The 12755-nt window shown below is 37.0% G+C and overlaps 1 protein-coding gene across 3 annotated transcripts in view; it reads left to right on the top strand.

Moving 5' to 3' along the window:
• LOC135200781 (neurogenic protein mastermind-like) overlaps window positions 1–4687 on the top strand; it is a 250642-nt gene extending 245955 nt beyond the window's left edge. For all 3 annotated transcript variants that reach the window (XM_064229426.1, XM_064229425.1, XM_064229427.1), the window contains one exon: window positions 1064–4687. In XM_064229426.1, coding sequence (XP_064085496.1) covers window positions 1064–1237 — 174 coding nt within the window. In that variant the 3' untranslated portion in view covers window positions 1238–4687. The remainder of the gene's footprint in view (window positions 1–1063) is intronic.
• The last annotated feature ends 8068 nt before the right edge of the window (window positions 4688–12755 follow it).

Here is a 12755-nt window from a genome sequence, read left to right as displayed (position 1 = left end):
ATTTCTTGAGTCATAAAAGTAAACTTTATATCCTCAATACACACTGTATTTCTCTGGTGATGAAATGGTAAAAATGAAGGATTACTGATTTGTGTAGAGCATCTTCTTAAAAGTAGAAGATCCTTTTGACACAAATTGTTTTTAGTTATTATTATAAGTGCATGCTTGGTGTGGATTTCTGTGAAGTAAGCTAATGAAGGGTTCGTTGTATGCAGTCTTTGATAAGAAAATGTTATACAGTATTTCAAATACCAATTAGCCAAAGGTTTTAAGTTTTTAAGTACAGACTTAAGCTTTCAAGTACACGTTACTGAAAAATATGGAGGCATTTCCATCTAATGATCACCTTACAAGGCTTATAGTATTCACATCTGATCTTGATTACAGTATTCACAACTAATCTTGATTATACCTATAGACAGTCATGTTATTTTTAGCATGTTTAAACTAATTATATTAATAGTTAATTTATCAAAAATTACTATAATTATATTAATAGTCTTCTAAAAAATTTAATAATTATTTTATCTAGTTCTCTTCACAGTGTCATAATGGTTCACCTATCATACTGAAGTTGTGCATTTTTTTTTTATTGTTAGGTTCTTATGTTATTTTATGATTGTTCATCATGACAAAATTTTCTTACAATTCATGGAAACCCAAATATGTTAGATTTTATATCAATGCTTTTCATAGTCATTCCGCTTTACAGTATTTGCTACTGTGTCAAGACTTCAAAAATCCAGGTTTCATTCAGACTAGTCATACTGTGTCTGGATACTCATGTTGGTACCTTGCCTATGTGACATGTCTAATAAACCCATTATTTTTTTAAATTCACCTGGGCCTCATTCTTTTTCAGCTGGATTTTTCCAAAGTATAATCACTCATTTCATACAAATTGTCCAGAGGAGAATGTTGGTAACTTTCATTTTGGTATCATCTCTTCAACATTAAGTATACTGCATTTCTGTTTAGGCTCTACTGTATAATTGTTTCTAGAGAATTTAGTCAATTTTTTGAAAATAGTCATGCTTATTTTCCGATTCTCAATTCACAATAGGAGCTACTGGAAGATTTCACATCTGGTGGCTTTAACCTTGACCTGATGGATGATGATGGACCAGCCTTCACTAGTGATCCAGTGTTCTCGTCACCTCAAGTGTCCTCCCCCAATTCGTCTCATCACTCTTTTGAAGACGCTTTAACACCAGATTCCATGGATATTGTTGCGTGATATCACAGAACTTTATGAAGTCAAAGTGTGGGATACTCAAAAGAAAAAAGGAAAAAAAATGAAATTGTCAGTTTAAGATATTTTATATGAAAATGACATATTGGTCATTCTTTATATGAATTTATCATTGCACTAAGAAATTACCTAACAGTTTCATCGTATGTTTACATAATTTAATATTTTTGTATATAAGTACTAATGCAATGATTTGTTCAGTTCACACATTTTATATTTGTTTATGAGTATTACTGCTTAATATTTCTGCTGGTAGAGTACTTTATGGTCTGAGTGTAATAAAGTTGGTTGTTTGGCATATTGCCTATCCACATGTTTCTCAAGTCAAAGAGGCTCTTGTATGAATCTTTCATGGATGAATAGCTTCTCAGTAATCATATCAGAAGTCAGAGATAACTTATTGATGCTGGTAGTCAATTGTCAAAAGTGTGCATGGTAAAGCATCAGTATTGCGTGTCAAGAACACATTCATTTCTAAATAATCTCAGTTTTTTTTTCATCAGTGGCAGTGTGAAAGTTCATCTGAAAAGTACCATATCATATGTTTACATGCCCATATATATAGTACCCATTCATATAGAGAAGTGCAGTACCTTTAAAATACATTTATTGTTCAGGAGGATAGGCATGATTGCTATGGGTCAGTACAGATAATGGAAATTCCATTTTAATTTATTTATTATTAGACTAAATGTTATTTATAGGTGCCCAGTTTTTTATCCTGTCACTGAATTTTTGCCTTAACATACTCAAAGTTTAGTTCTTATATTTTTCTGTTTTTTATCACTATACTTCCGGTAGGATCTATTTAAAGTTAATATATACCATACAGTCTTGACAAAAAACTGACCCTTATATAGAATTTTTACTCTTAAAGGTACTGTACTACTCTCTGATCATTTTAAAGTATATTTTTGAAAGGCAGTACAGTGAATTAAAATAAATTGAATAATTTTGTTGGTAGGTACACAAAATTATGGAAGGTATACTAGTAGAGTATAGGTAATCTTTGTGATGTCAAGAAATTTATAACTATAGAACTTCATTTGTTGTTCAGCTACTATTTAGTAATTCATACATTACTATTCAGTTTCTCAGCATTTTAAATTCAAGAATTCTGTTAGATGGCACTATTGTGTCATTGGTTGCAGAGTTTTCCATGAGCAGTTACTCTTCAGGAATTAATTGATGATTTAGGTAAGGTGTGTCCTTGGTTGCAAAAATGTAGAAGTTTAATAGTGTCAGTTCCTGTTACAGTATTGAATAATATTTTTGAAAATACCTCTTGAACAACTGTGTTAATAAAGCACTAAACTATAAGGAAATACCTCTTCAGATATCATACCAAAATAGTTTAGTTACTAAGTTAATGTTAAAAAGCATAAAATACCTCTTAAATTTAGTAACTGCATTAACAAAGTTATGAAATACCTCCTGCAACATTTCTTTAATTATTGCATTCTATCATTTAATTACTACCTTTAACAAATTTCCTCTTTTAATCATTGTTTTCATAATAATCCTGAATTTGGTGTGAAGTACATATTAAAATAATTTTAACAATAACATTCAGTGAGGAAGCCATTAATTGGTACCTGAACAATGAATCCACAAAATAACTTATTCAGTTAAGATTTAAAGTTACTATTTTTTTTAGATATAGGTAATTTTTGAAGTACTTTTACATTTCTTTGAATAATTTTATCTTTGGCAGTCTTTGATGCACCTTTTGGAACTGTTAAGAAAGATGAATAAGAGGGAATGAATAGATTTCAGGCGTGGTAGTGAACTGTTATATATGAGATATAGCTGTTATATATGTGATATGATACCTGGTCATTAATAGATTTCTAATTCTAATTATTTCTTGGACTTTTGTGTTGCCAATCTAAATATTCTTAATCCCAGCATATAAAAAAATATGTTCACTGTACAGTAGATTCATCAAAATTTCATGTTATCTCACAGTAGATATAATTAATATGACAATTAGTAAGACAAAATACTATTGTGCATTTTCAAAAACAAGCATTTATTTCAAGACTATAAATGATACCTTTTTATATGTTTGTCATTTTCAAAGTTAAGGGTGCATTTTGCACACTACAGTCCCAGCAATTTACTGCAAGTCACAAATTGATGAGCAGTAATACTATTCAGAAATAATGACTAATGTAAAAAGCTGTAGTATGAACACCTGTTTAATATTTGATTGACCTTTTCTGTCTTGTAAAAATAATGTTTCTTTTGCTTATAGTCTGAAAATGCATGAAATAATTCCAAGTGCTCTGTTATTAAATTTTTAGCTGGTTTAAACATATCAATTATTCACCTGTGATTAATAAAACAAAGGTAAGCCTTATGCCAGATATTGTTAAAAAGATACAAACTTCTGGTAAGGCAGTGTGTAATTGTGCCAGTGAATGCTTGATTGTGTGAAAGAAATAAATGTTGGAAAAACTATTATTACTTGTCTTTTGATATGCTTATTTAAAGGTGTACATAACTTGTGATTCTTAGTTGTAATTTGAATACTTTTTTATGTAAATTTTCTCTGTTCATAGACAAAGGGTGCATTGAATATGGTATTTTTGCTTTTTGCCTGATCATAATAGTATATACTGTGTTTGTACATCCTTTGTCAAGTAGATTTTTATCTAACAATAAGAGTAGCTTTGTACTATTAGGCAAGTCATAATACTTAATATATAACTGGCATGGCAGAAAGTTTCACTAACATGCAATTTGAATAACATATAGAATGGTTGTTGCTGGTGCAGCCAACTTAAATCTGACATAATTACTAGATATTTAGAATTTGGTGTTATTTTACGTACAACATTGGAAAACTAAAAATTCAAAACCACAGTGATATCATTACCGTAAACCATTGCACACTCATTGAGAGGTTAAAAGTGAGACCTCATAGTTTGGGCAATCAAGAATATAGGCCTTGCTATTCTTGAGTTTTTTACTCATAGAAAACTGTGTAAATAGGAAATATGGAGAATAATTATTTATGTAGGTATACAATTCCTGGAGTAATGAATGAGCAGCATACTACAATGACATTCAAATCTTATAGTCAGACTTATGCTGTAACTGTAAATACTGTATTCATCTTCAGCTGTAGTGTTAAAGTTTGTTTATATTTTAAAAACTGGTAAACTACACTTGCCATACGTATATATTAATTTTTAAACAGTACTATATAGAATTGTACACCATGGTATCACACAACAGAAGTCTTCTCTTACAAGCAAATACTGTGATTATCATGGTTAGTACTGTTCCATTTTTTTATGATGTAATATTTTGTTTTTATATGTCAATTAGTGGTTTTACCACAGCCTTACGTTGTTATGCTGGGGTGGAGTAGCCAAGTCCACCACAACTGAAAAGACAAGACAAAAAATAAAATGTATATTTGAAGTATTCCTAGTCTCATTAGTCCTTTCCCAGCCAATTATTTAGGCCATCATTAAACACAGAAGCACTCCTTTGTATCTGCTCTTGCAGCTCTTGGTCATCTTACCTTTCAAGTCCTACACCTGAGAAACCTTGATGTTTGAGAGTTTCCAACAATCCTATTCACCAAGAGAACTCAAACCTCCAATGTGGGATCTTACTCTGGCCCTGAGTAGTCTCACTCGAGCTCCATTCAAGCCACTAAGTCAATCGTCAGTCAGGAATCTGACTAAAGCCAGTTTTCCTGTTGCCTTGGCTTCCTCGAAGAGAGTTGGAGAGCTTCATGGCCCAAGTTACGCGTAACACACCAGGGGTTGGAGGTGTGTGACCTTTGAATTTGCCCTGGAATTTGTAGCCAAGACTGAAAATCCCTCAGTTCACAATGGCAAATTTGCCTTGTTTTCAAGTCCTTCCCTGAATGACTTTGTGGACAGCGATCCACAGGAGTTTTTGCTTTGTCCTGTCAGAGCTCTGCATGGCTATCTAAAAAGGACTCGTCACCTTATATTTCTGTCACAGATAATATGCAGGCTAGAGCAGATGACCTCAGAGGAATGAGTTCCTCTCTGGCATTTAAGAACTTGTCCATTCATAGGTTTTGAATGCTGGTTCCTGGCTTCGGCAGACTACGTTCACTTCCTTTTCCTGAAGGACATTGCCTACAGGTCCTTTGACACTTTGTCCTTGGGTACGGTGGTGGCTGCCCAACAAGTTTTGTAGTTCATCCAGTGCCCCTAGCAGGACAGTTTGTATCTAACCTAAGGTGATTGTGTGGAAGAGACAATGTGTGAGATGGCTGGTCGCCTCCTTTCTCTTTTTTCCTTTCTTCTTCCTATGGGCGAGTTGAATAATAAAACACGTCATAAGCCGGAACTGGTCTGATACAGGTGAGTGTGGCAGCCATAGTGGTTGCAGTTATTTGGTTTGTTGTTATACAATAAACAAATCTGCTTCTCAATAGCACTTACGCCTCTCTCTAGATAGTTCTCTTTACCTTCCATGAATGCAATAAATCTGGACATGTCTCCTTGTGTTTAATCCCAGCAGGCCAAGTTTTTTGATACTCGCTTATCTATTCTCTCACAGGCTCAGACCCGCTTCTTTAGAACTATCTTCAAGGAAGGGTGGTCAGGTGGGCAACTGTCCCCCTCTCACATCCTGGATTGCAAGAGAGAGACATATCACAAGGTTCCAAGTCCGGTCGGTGACCAGCTTCCACCTCGTATACTCGTATACACGAGTTGCCAGATGCCAGATGGTGCTAGAAGATTATCCTATTGTTAAGACCTCAGGTTTGTTAGCTATGAAATATACATATTGATTAAAAATTTGTCATTTCATAATGCAACTGTGAGTTTTTCCTCCTGTTGCACTTTTCAAACCTTTCTACTCTCAATTCCCCTTTCAGCACTGAATGACCTGATAGGTCCCCGTGACTGGCCTTTGATCTAAAGTCTATATGCTATTTCTATGACCTTCAGTAGTTCAAAATATCCAGTAGAAAAAGCTTATTCTATAAGGCAAACTTAAAATCAAAATTGTTGGAGCAAATTTACCACTGATATTGAAAGTATTCAAACAAAATATACAATGCAAACAGTAGGAAATATGCAAAACTTGAAAGCTAAAACAAGGAATTATGTGCAACACACTGACCAGGATATCACTCAACAAACTGTAGTTGCAACAACTGTTGACCATGATGATGCAGTCTTAGGTGTGTCAATTCTATATTTTATAATAAAGAATATACTTCCTAATGAGAAGAATTAGCATGAAAGTTAAGGACTTCATAACTGGCCAAAATTTGTACATACCAAACAACACTTAATGCAGAACACAAAAATAAGAGAAAAAATTAAAAAAGAAATAGTGGATGTCATACATTCAAATCCATCTGCAGCATTATCAATCATGGAAGTTGATCAAGGAAAAGAGCTTAACCCTTAAACGCCGACCGGACGTATTTTACGTCGACATTTTTTGTCTCTCGGGTGCCGACTGGACGTATTTTACGTCGACATACAAAAGTTTTTTTTTAAAATTCGCGGAAAAATACTTTTAGGCCTACCAGCCGAAAACTCTTGAATCACGCGCCTTGGGGGATGCTGGGAGTTCACGGATCAAGGTGTTGTTTTGTTTACAATCGTTACGCAGGCGCGCAAGCGCGAATTTCTTTCTTGCTGCACTAAAAAGTATCTGTGACACATCTCTGAAATTATTTCGTCACTTTGACATAATTTTTGTACCATTTTAAATTAGCCGTTACATGGAGTATTATATATGAAAATGTGCGCATTTTTATGTAAAATACAACAAAATAATACTCATGATTGTAGCTTTTATCAGTTTTGAGATATTTTCATATAAATAACGATAAGTGCCAAAATGTCAACCTTCGGTCAACTTTGACTCTACCGAAATGGTCGAAAAACGCAATTGTAAGCTAATACTCTTACAGTCTAGTAATATTCAGTCATTTATCTTCATCTTGAAACAAATTCGAAGTCTCTAGCACAATATTTAGATTTATGGGGAATTAAAAAAAAAAAAAACTTTCCTTCCCTCCGCGCGCGGATTCTCCGCCACAAATCTCCTAAATGCGTACGTTCCATTCTCGGAATATTTGCTCCGTTTCATATTAGGCATTCCATAGAGTTTTATATATGAAAATGTGCGCAATTTCATGTATAATAAAACGAAAAATATTTGAAGGTTGTAGCTTTTCTTATTTCCGAAATAATTGCATATAAAAAAATATATATAACAAAATTCGACATTCGGTCAACTTTAACTCGTCAGATATGGTCAAAAACTGCATTTGTAAGCTAATATTCTTACAGTATAGTAATATTCAATCATTTGTCTTCATTTTGAAAGAAATTGGAAGTCTCTAGGACAATATTTAGATTTATGGTGAATTTTTGAAAAAATATTTGTTTACGTCTGCGTGTTACGAATTCATGCATTATTTTGTGATAATATTTTCTCTGTGTTGCTTTTATCGTTTTACAATGTGTTATATACTAAAATGATTGCAATTTAGTGTACATTACAACGAAAAAAAAGTAACTTGTTACCTTTAACCGTTTTGCGCACCGCGATTTGAATACAATTATATATGAAATTTCGTTTTTGCGCTATCATATATCGCATTATTTATATATGATAATGATAATATTTTTAATTTCTGATGGTTGCATACTAAACTTCAGCCAATGACAAAAAAAGGAGCCAAAAATGAACTCTTAATCTTGAAAACTAAGCGCGCTGTGATTTTTTGAAAAAAATATTTTTTCCGCTTCCGTGCTCACTCTGAAACACCTCCGGCACACGGGAGACATTTTTTTTTTTTACCGCTTCGGCGTTTAAGGGTTAAAAACAGAGCTGCTACATAACATGAAATATTAGTAGTGGAACCTCGGTTCTCAATCTGTTCCAGAAAACTGCTTGAAAACCAGTTTATTAAAAAGCCAAACCAATTTTTCCCAAATAAAATACTATATGTTAGATTAATCTATTCCAGACCCCAAAAATACAAATTATAAAGCACTTTAACCTGAAGTTTAAAGGTTAAGTAGAAATAGTGCTGCCAAATAAAGCCTGTATAATGACATTTACATGAAAAAACATGTTTGGAAGGAGTCACCTTCCATAATGTCAGCTAACTCTCCTTCTTGGATAATCACCCAAATATACACCTTACCCTCATTGCATTGAGGGTCATTAGTCCATTGAGACTGGACCCAGCATAAAGGGCATGGTTTGACAAAGTTCCCCCTAACTCGGCATCAGATACTCCAGATTCACCCACTAACAAAATTTGAGAGTTGACTTTTCCACAATGCAATTCATTGTAGAATAATCATTGTAACTAAAAAAGGCTGTTATAATTTGTTATGTCAGATGAGGTGCAAGGCTTCCATAGTTTTGATGTTCAACATCATCAAAATGCTAGATCAATGCTTCTCAGCTGCCCCAAATGATTGCAAAGGGCCAAGAAATTTAGGGGGAAGTCAGATAATGAGTCCCTACCTGTGGAAGAACCATCTACCACAAGTTTACCTTGCCGGTAGTCTTCTCCTCTGCAGTGTAAAACATAATGGACAAAAAGCAATTGAAACAGACCTGATAGAGGGGAAAAGATCAAGAATTTATGGTCAATACATTTCATTAATGGTAACTGAGCCTGCAGAAGAGTAGACAGGACAGGGAATAGGGTACTTCTGCTAGAAATCAAAGGTAACAATGCACTACCCAACATAAAACACCAAAACTTCTGGGTCATTAGTTAATTTCGGACTTGTCATCACACATATATAATGTTTCTAATATTACTCCTTAACCTGATGATTCCATCCAGCCAAAAGGATCATTCTACCATACAAACATATGCTTTCATATACTACAGTGGACTCCCAGTATTTGCAGGGTTTAGGTACCACAACTGTCCACGATTACCAAAAATCTATGATATATTGGAACTCCTCAACAAATGCTTATAACTGTGTATTTTAACAGCTGGATCACCAAATACCCCCCCTAAAAATGCTTAAAACTGCCTAATTTGTTATTTTTGTGACATTTTTTTATGATAAAAATTACTTAAGTCACAAAAATAACATGAAAATACAGTAATCAGAGAATGTTTTTCAATGAAAAAGTCAGCGAATTACTGAATTTTCTGCAATTTATTGATAACATGCATCACAGGAAAATCCATGGTTGCCGAACAGCAAATAAGTGGGGGTCTACTGTACAAGTATGGAGTAATCCACACTTACCTAGCTTCGACTTTTCTTGAATTGTCTCTGAAAAACAAAGTCCTAATGCTAACCGAGTCATGTGGTGCAACCCCATCTACCTTGCCCATTGTGTGAGACAGCTGGTACACAACTCCGCTCAACCTCCTAGGAGTGTAAGAACAAGACTTCGTGGGAAGGCATGAGGAAGGTAACTTTAAGGAAGGTAACTTTACCTATGTGAAACTGTAGGTATGTATTTTAGGAAAAATACAATATTCTTTTTAATTTGGTATTTGTTCCGACATGTATACAAACCTACACTTTCATATATTGAGCTTCAACTGAAGGTGGGGGATGATCTCTCATGTAAAAATGTAGGAATGTAACCTCTGATAAACCCCAAAGGGCATGCAAGGGTGTACTGATGTACCATACTCACTCTTCTTCATAATATAGCTGACGGCATCTTCCCCTCCCGATAGAGCTCCCATAGGACCTGATGTACCAAGTGGTTCATAAACACCACCAACAGTCTTATTCCGCTAATGTTGTAAGCCCTGGCTCTAGCTGGGGCAGGATCTTCACTGTTGTCCTAACAGAAAGCCCTCCTAATTACCTCTCTCAGCCAGAAGAAGACAGAGTTCCTTGATATCTCCCTCTTCCCCTGACCCATACTCAAGAACAGTCTACGACAGACTGGTGGGTCTGGGAGGGGGGGGTGGAGTGCGTGTAATTAGGCTCTCAAAGCTCTGACTCCACATAGCACCATTTCGTCCTGTTCATTTCCTATGAAGTCCTTAAGTGAAGGAACAGAAAAACCATCGAACCTTGGGTTGTGTGTGGAGCGGCTCTGGGTCTTTGCCAAAACTGGGAGAAAGGTAAAGCCCATCGACATCTATCCATGGGTATAGGTCACTCTGTATGAGAGGGCATGAAGTTCACCCACTCTCTGATGCACTCTTACAACATTTTTAGGGAATCAAACTTTTAAAATAAGGAAGACTGGTTACAACACTGTAGACTTCAGAAACCCATGCAGTTTCCATAATATCATAGTGATATTTGTTTAGATCTCTCTTCATCGACACCAGTGCAAGCAAGAAAACTGATTTAAGGGTCAAATCCTGATCTGGTGGCCTTCTGAGCAGTTCATAAGGTGCTTTCCTCAAGAAAGCTAGGACCATGTTTCAATTCTCAAGGAGAGCAACTCTTCTCGAAGTTTCTAATCATGTCTGACAACTCTCATGATATTGACAAAGCTGTACCTCTAGGTTTGAATTCACAGGCAGAGGGCAGACACAGAAAGGTGCTCCTTTTGACAATGGAAAAGAGAAATTCTGCCACATCCTTCCAAGCTGCTCGGAGGGGATGGAGACCCCTCTTATTGCTCTAACAAAGGAAGAACTTCCATTTCCCCGGGGGTCTGAGGGGACTGGCAATGACTGCAGCAACCTCTCCTGAAAAACATATCTTTCTAAGGAATTACTGGATAGCCTCCATCTGTGAAGCTGGAGGGAGATTACTGCCCAATGCAACTAGCCATTGTGCTCTTGCTTCAGCAGGGTGGGGGTGGAAGGCAGCTTCCTAGGGAAGTCTACCAGCAGATGGAGAAGTTCTGCAGACCACTCCACTTGAGGCCACTTTGGAGCTACGAGCGTCATCCTAAAATCTTGTGAAACGAACAGCCTGATGATGACTTTCCAAAATTGGCTGCATGGGGGAAAGGTGTATATGTTATAGGTTGTCCCATGGGTACTGGAAGGGTACCAGAGAACAATACAGGGGCAACTTTTTGTTTCTCAATGTTGCGAACAGGTCCACCCACTACTTGAATAACCTGTCCGCTACGCCCTGCTTAGTAGGTCCAACACTATGTTCTTTTTTCCCGGGAATGTACCTCGTTATCAGTATCAGTCCCTTGGTTTCTGACCATTCGTACATTTCCATGGCTAACCCGTTCAGGTTGTGGGACACCGTGCCTCTTTGCTTAAACATTTATGTATGCAACCATGAGGTGTTGTTGCTCATGGCAACCAGTCTTCCCTTGGAGATCTTGAAAGTGTTGGAGAACCAGCTAGATTGCTTGCTCTCCAAGACATTGATGAGATAATGACGATGCGGCTCATCCCATTTCTTGAAATGCACATACCATTCAGATGGACACCCCAGCCCCCTCGGTTTGCATTTGAGTATACCAGCATCTCTGGCAATGGGTGATTTAAATGTAGCACTCCTTACAGACGGTTCTCTGGGTTCCTCCCCCACTGTAAGTCCTCCAGGTTCTTCATTGTCAAGCTTATCACCCCCGTGTCAGACTGTGCATGGCATCCGTCCTTCTCCTTCATTCTCCATTGCAAAGAACAGATACAGGTCCTGCCCCAAAATGCCAATTTTTCTAAGGATGCAAAGTGACCAATAAGGGCTTGCCACTTTTTTTATTGGAGAGGGTTGGACAGGAAGGAGCAGGATATTTTTAGGAACCTGGCTACCATTTCTTGTGAAGAGTAGGCCTTCACTCTCACTGTGTCTATTACCGTGCCCAGGTATCTAATCTTGTATTGGAACTAGGTCCAACTTTGTAGGGGTGATCAAAATTCCCAGGTTCCTGGTCAAGTGCAGAACCATGTCCCTGTCTCTCGCAGCTTGTTCTGCCAGGGGTGCTAGAATGAGCCAGTCGTCTAGGTACCTAGGTAGTCAGATGCCCCTCCTGTGGAACCATTCCAACACCAGTAAAATGCCCAAATGAATAACTGGGGACTGTCACGAGGCCAAAGCCGAGGGACCTGAATTGGTAAAAGACTTTCCAGGAAACAAAATGCAGAAACTTCCTAGAGGAGGAGTATCGGGATGTGGAGATATGCGTCTTGATGGTCCAACTAGATCATGAAGTCTACCTCTCTGACTGCCACAAATCCACTAGGCCACTTCCATTCTGAATGAAGTCAGATATATGAAATTGTTCAGTGTTGACAGACCTATGACAGGCCTCCATCCACCTGAAGCTTTCTCCACCAGGAAAAGGTGGCTGTAGAAGCCTGGAGTGATGTCCTCCACTACTTCTACAGCCCCTTTCTGTAACGTCTCCTATTTCTCATTGCAGGGCTTTCTTAGGAGAGTTGCTCCAGTAGGAAGGGAACTTGAATGGTACTGATGTCAACAGTGTTTTCTGTACGAACGGGAGGACGTATCCTTTCCTGAGGGTCTGGACTGGCTACTCCTCCACTCCACACTGCTGCCACTCTGGCCATGTGTTCCCCAGACAGCCCCCCAACATTGGTCTGATGTGATGT

Source organism: Macrobrachium nipponense, chromosome 27 (genome assembly GCF_015104395.2).
Source record: "Macrobrachium nipponense isolate FS-2020 chromosome 27, ASM1510439v2, whole genome shotgun sequence".
Taxonomy (NCBI): domain Eukaryota; kingdom Metazoa; phylum Arthropoda; class Malacostraca; order Decapoda; family Palaemonidae; genus Macrobrachium; species Macrobrachium nipponense.
The sequence above is the reverse complement of the archived record's forward strand: the minus strand, read 5'-3'. Positions and strand labels throughout refer to the sequence as shown.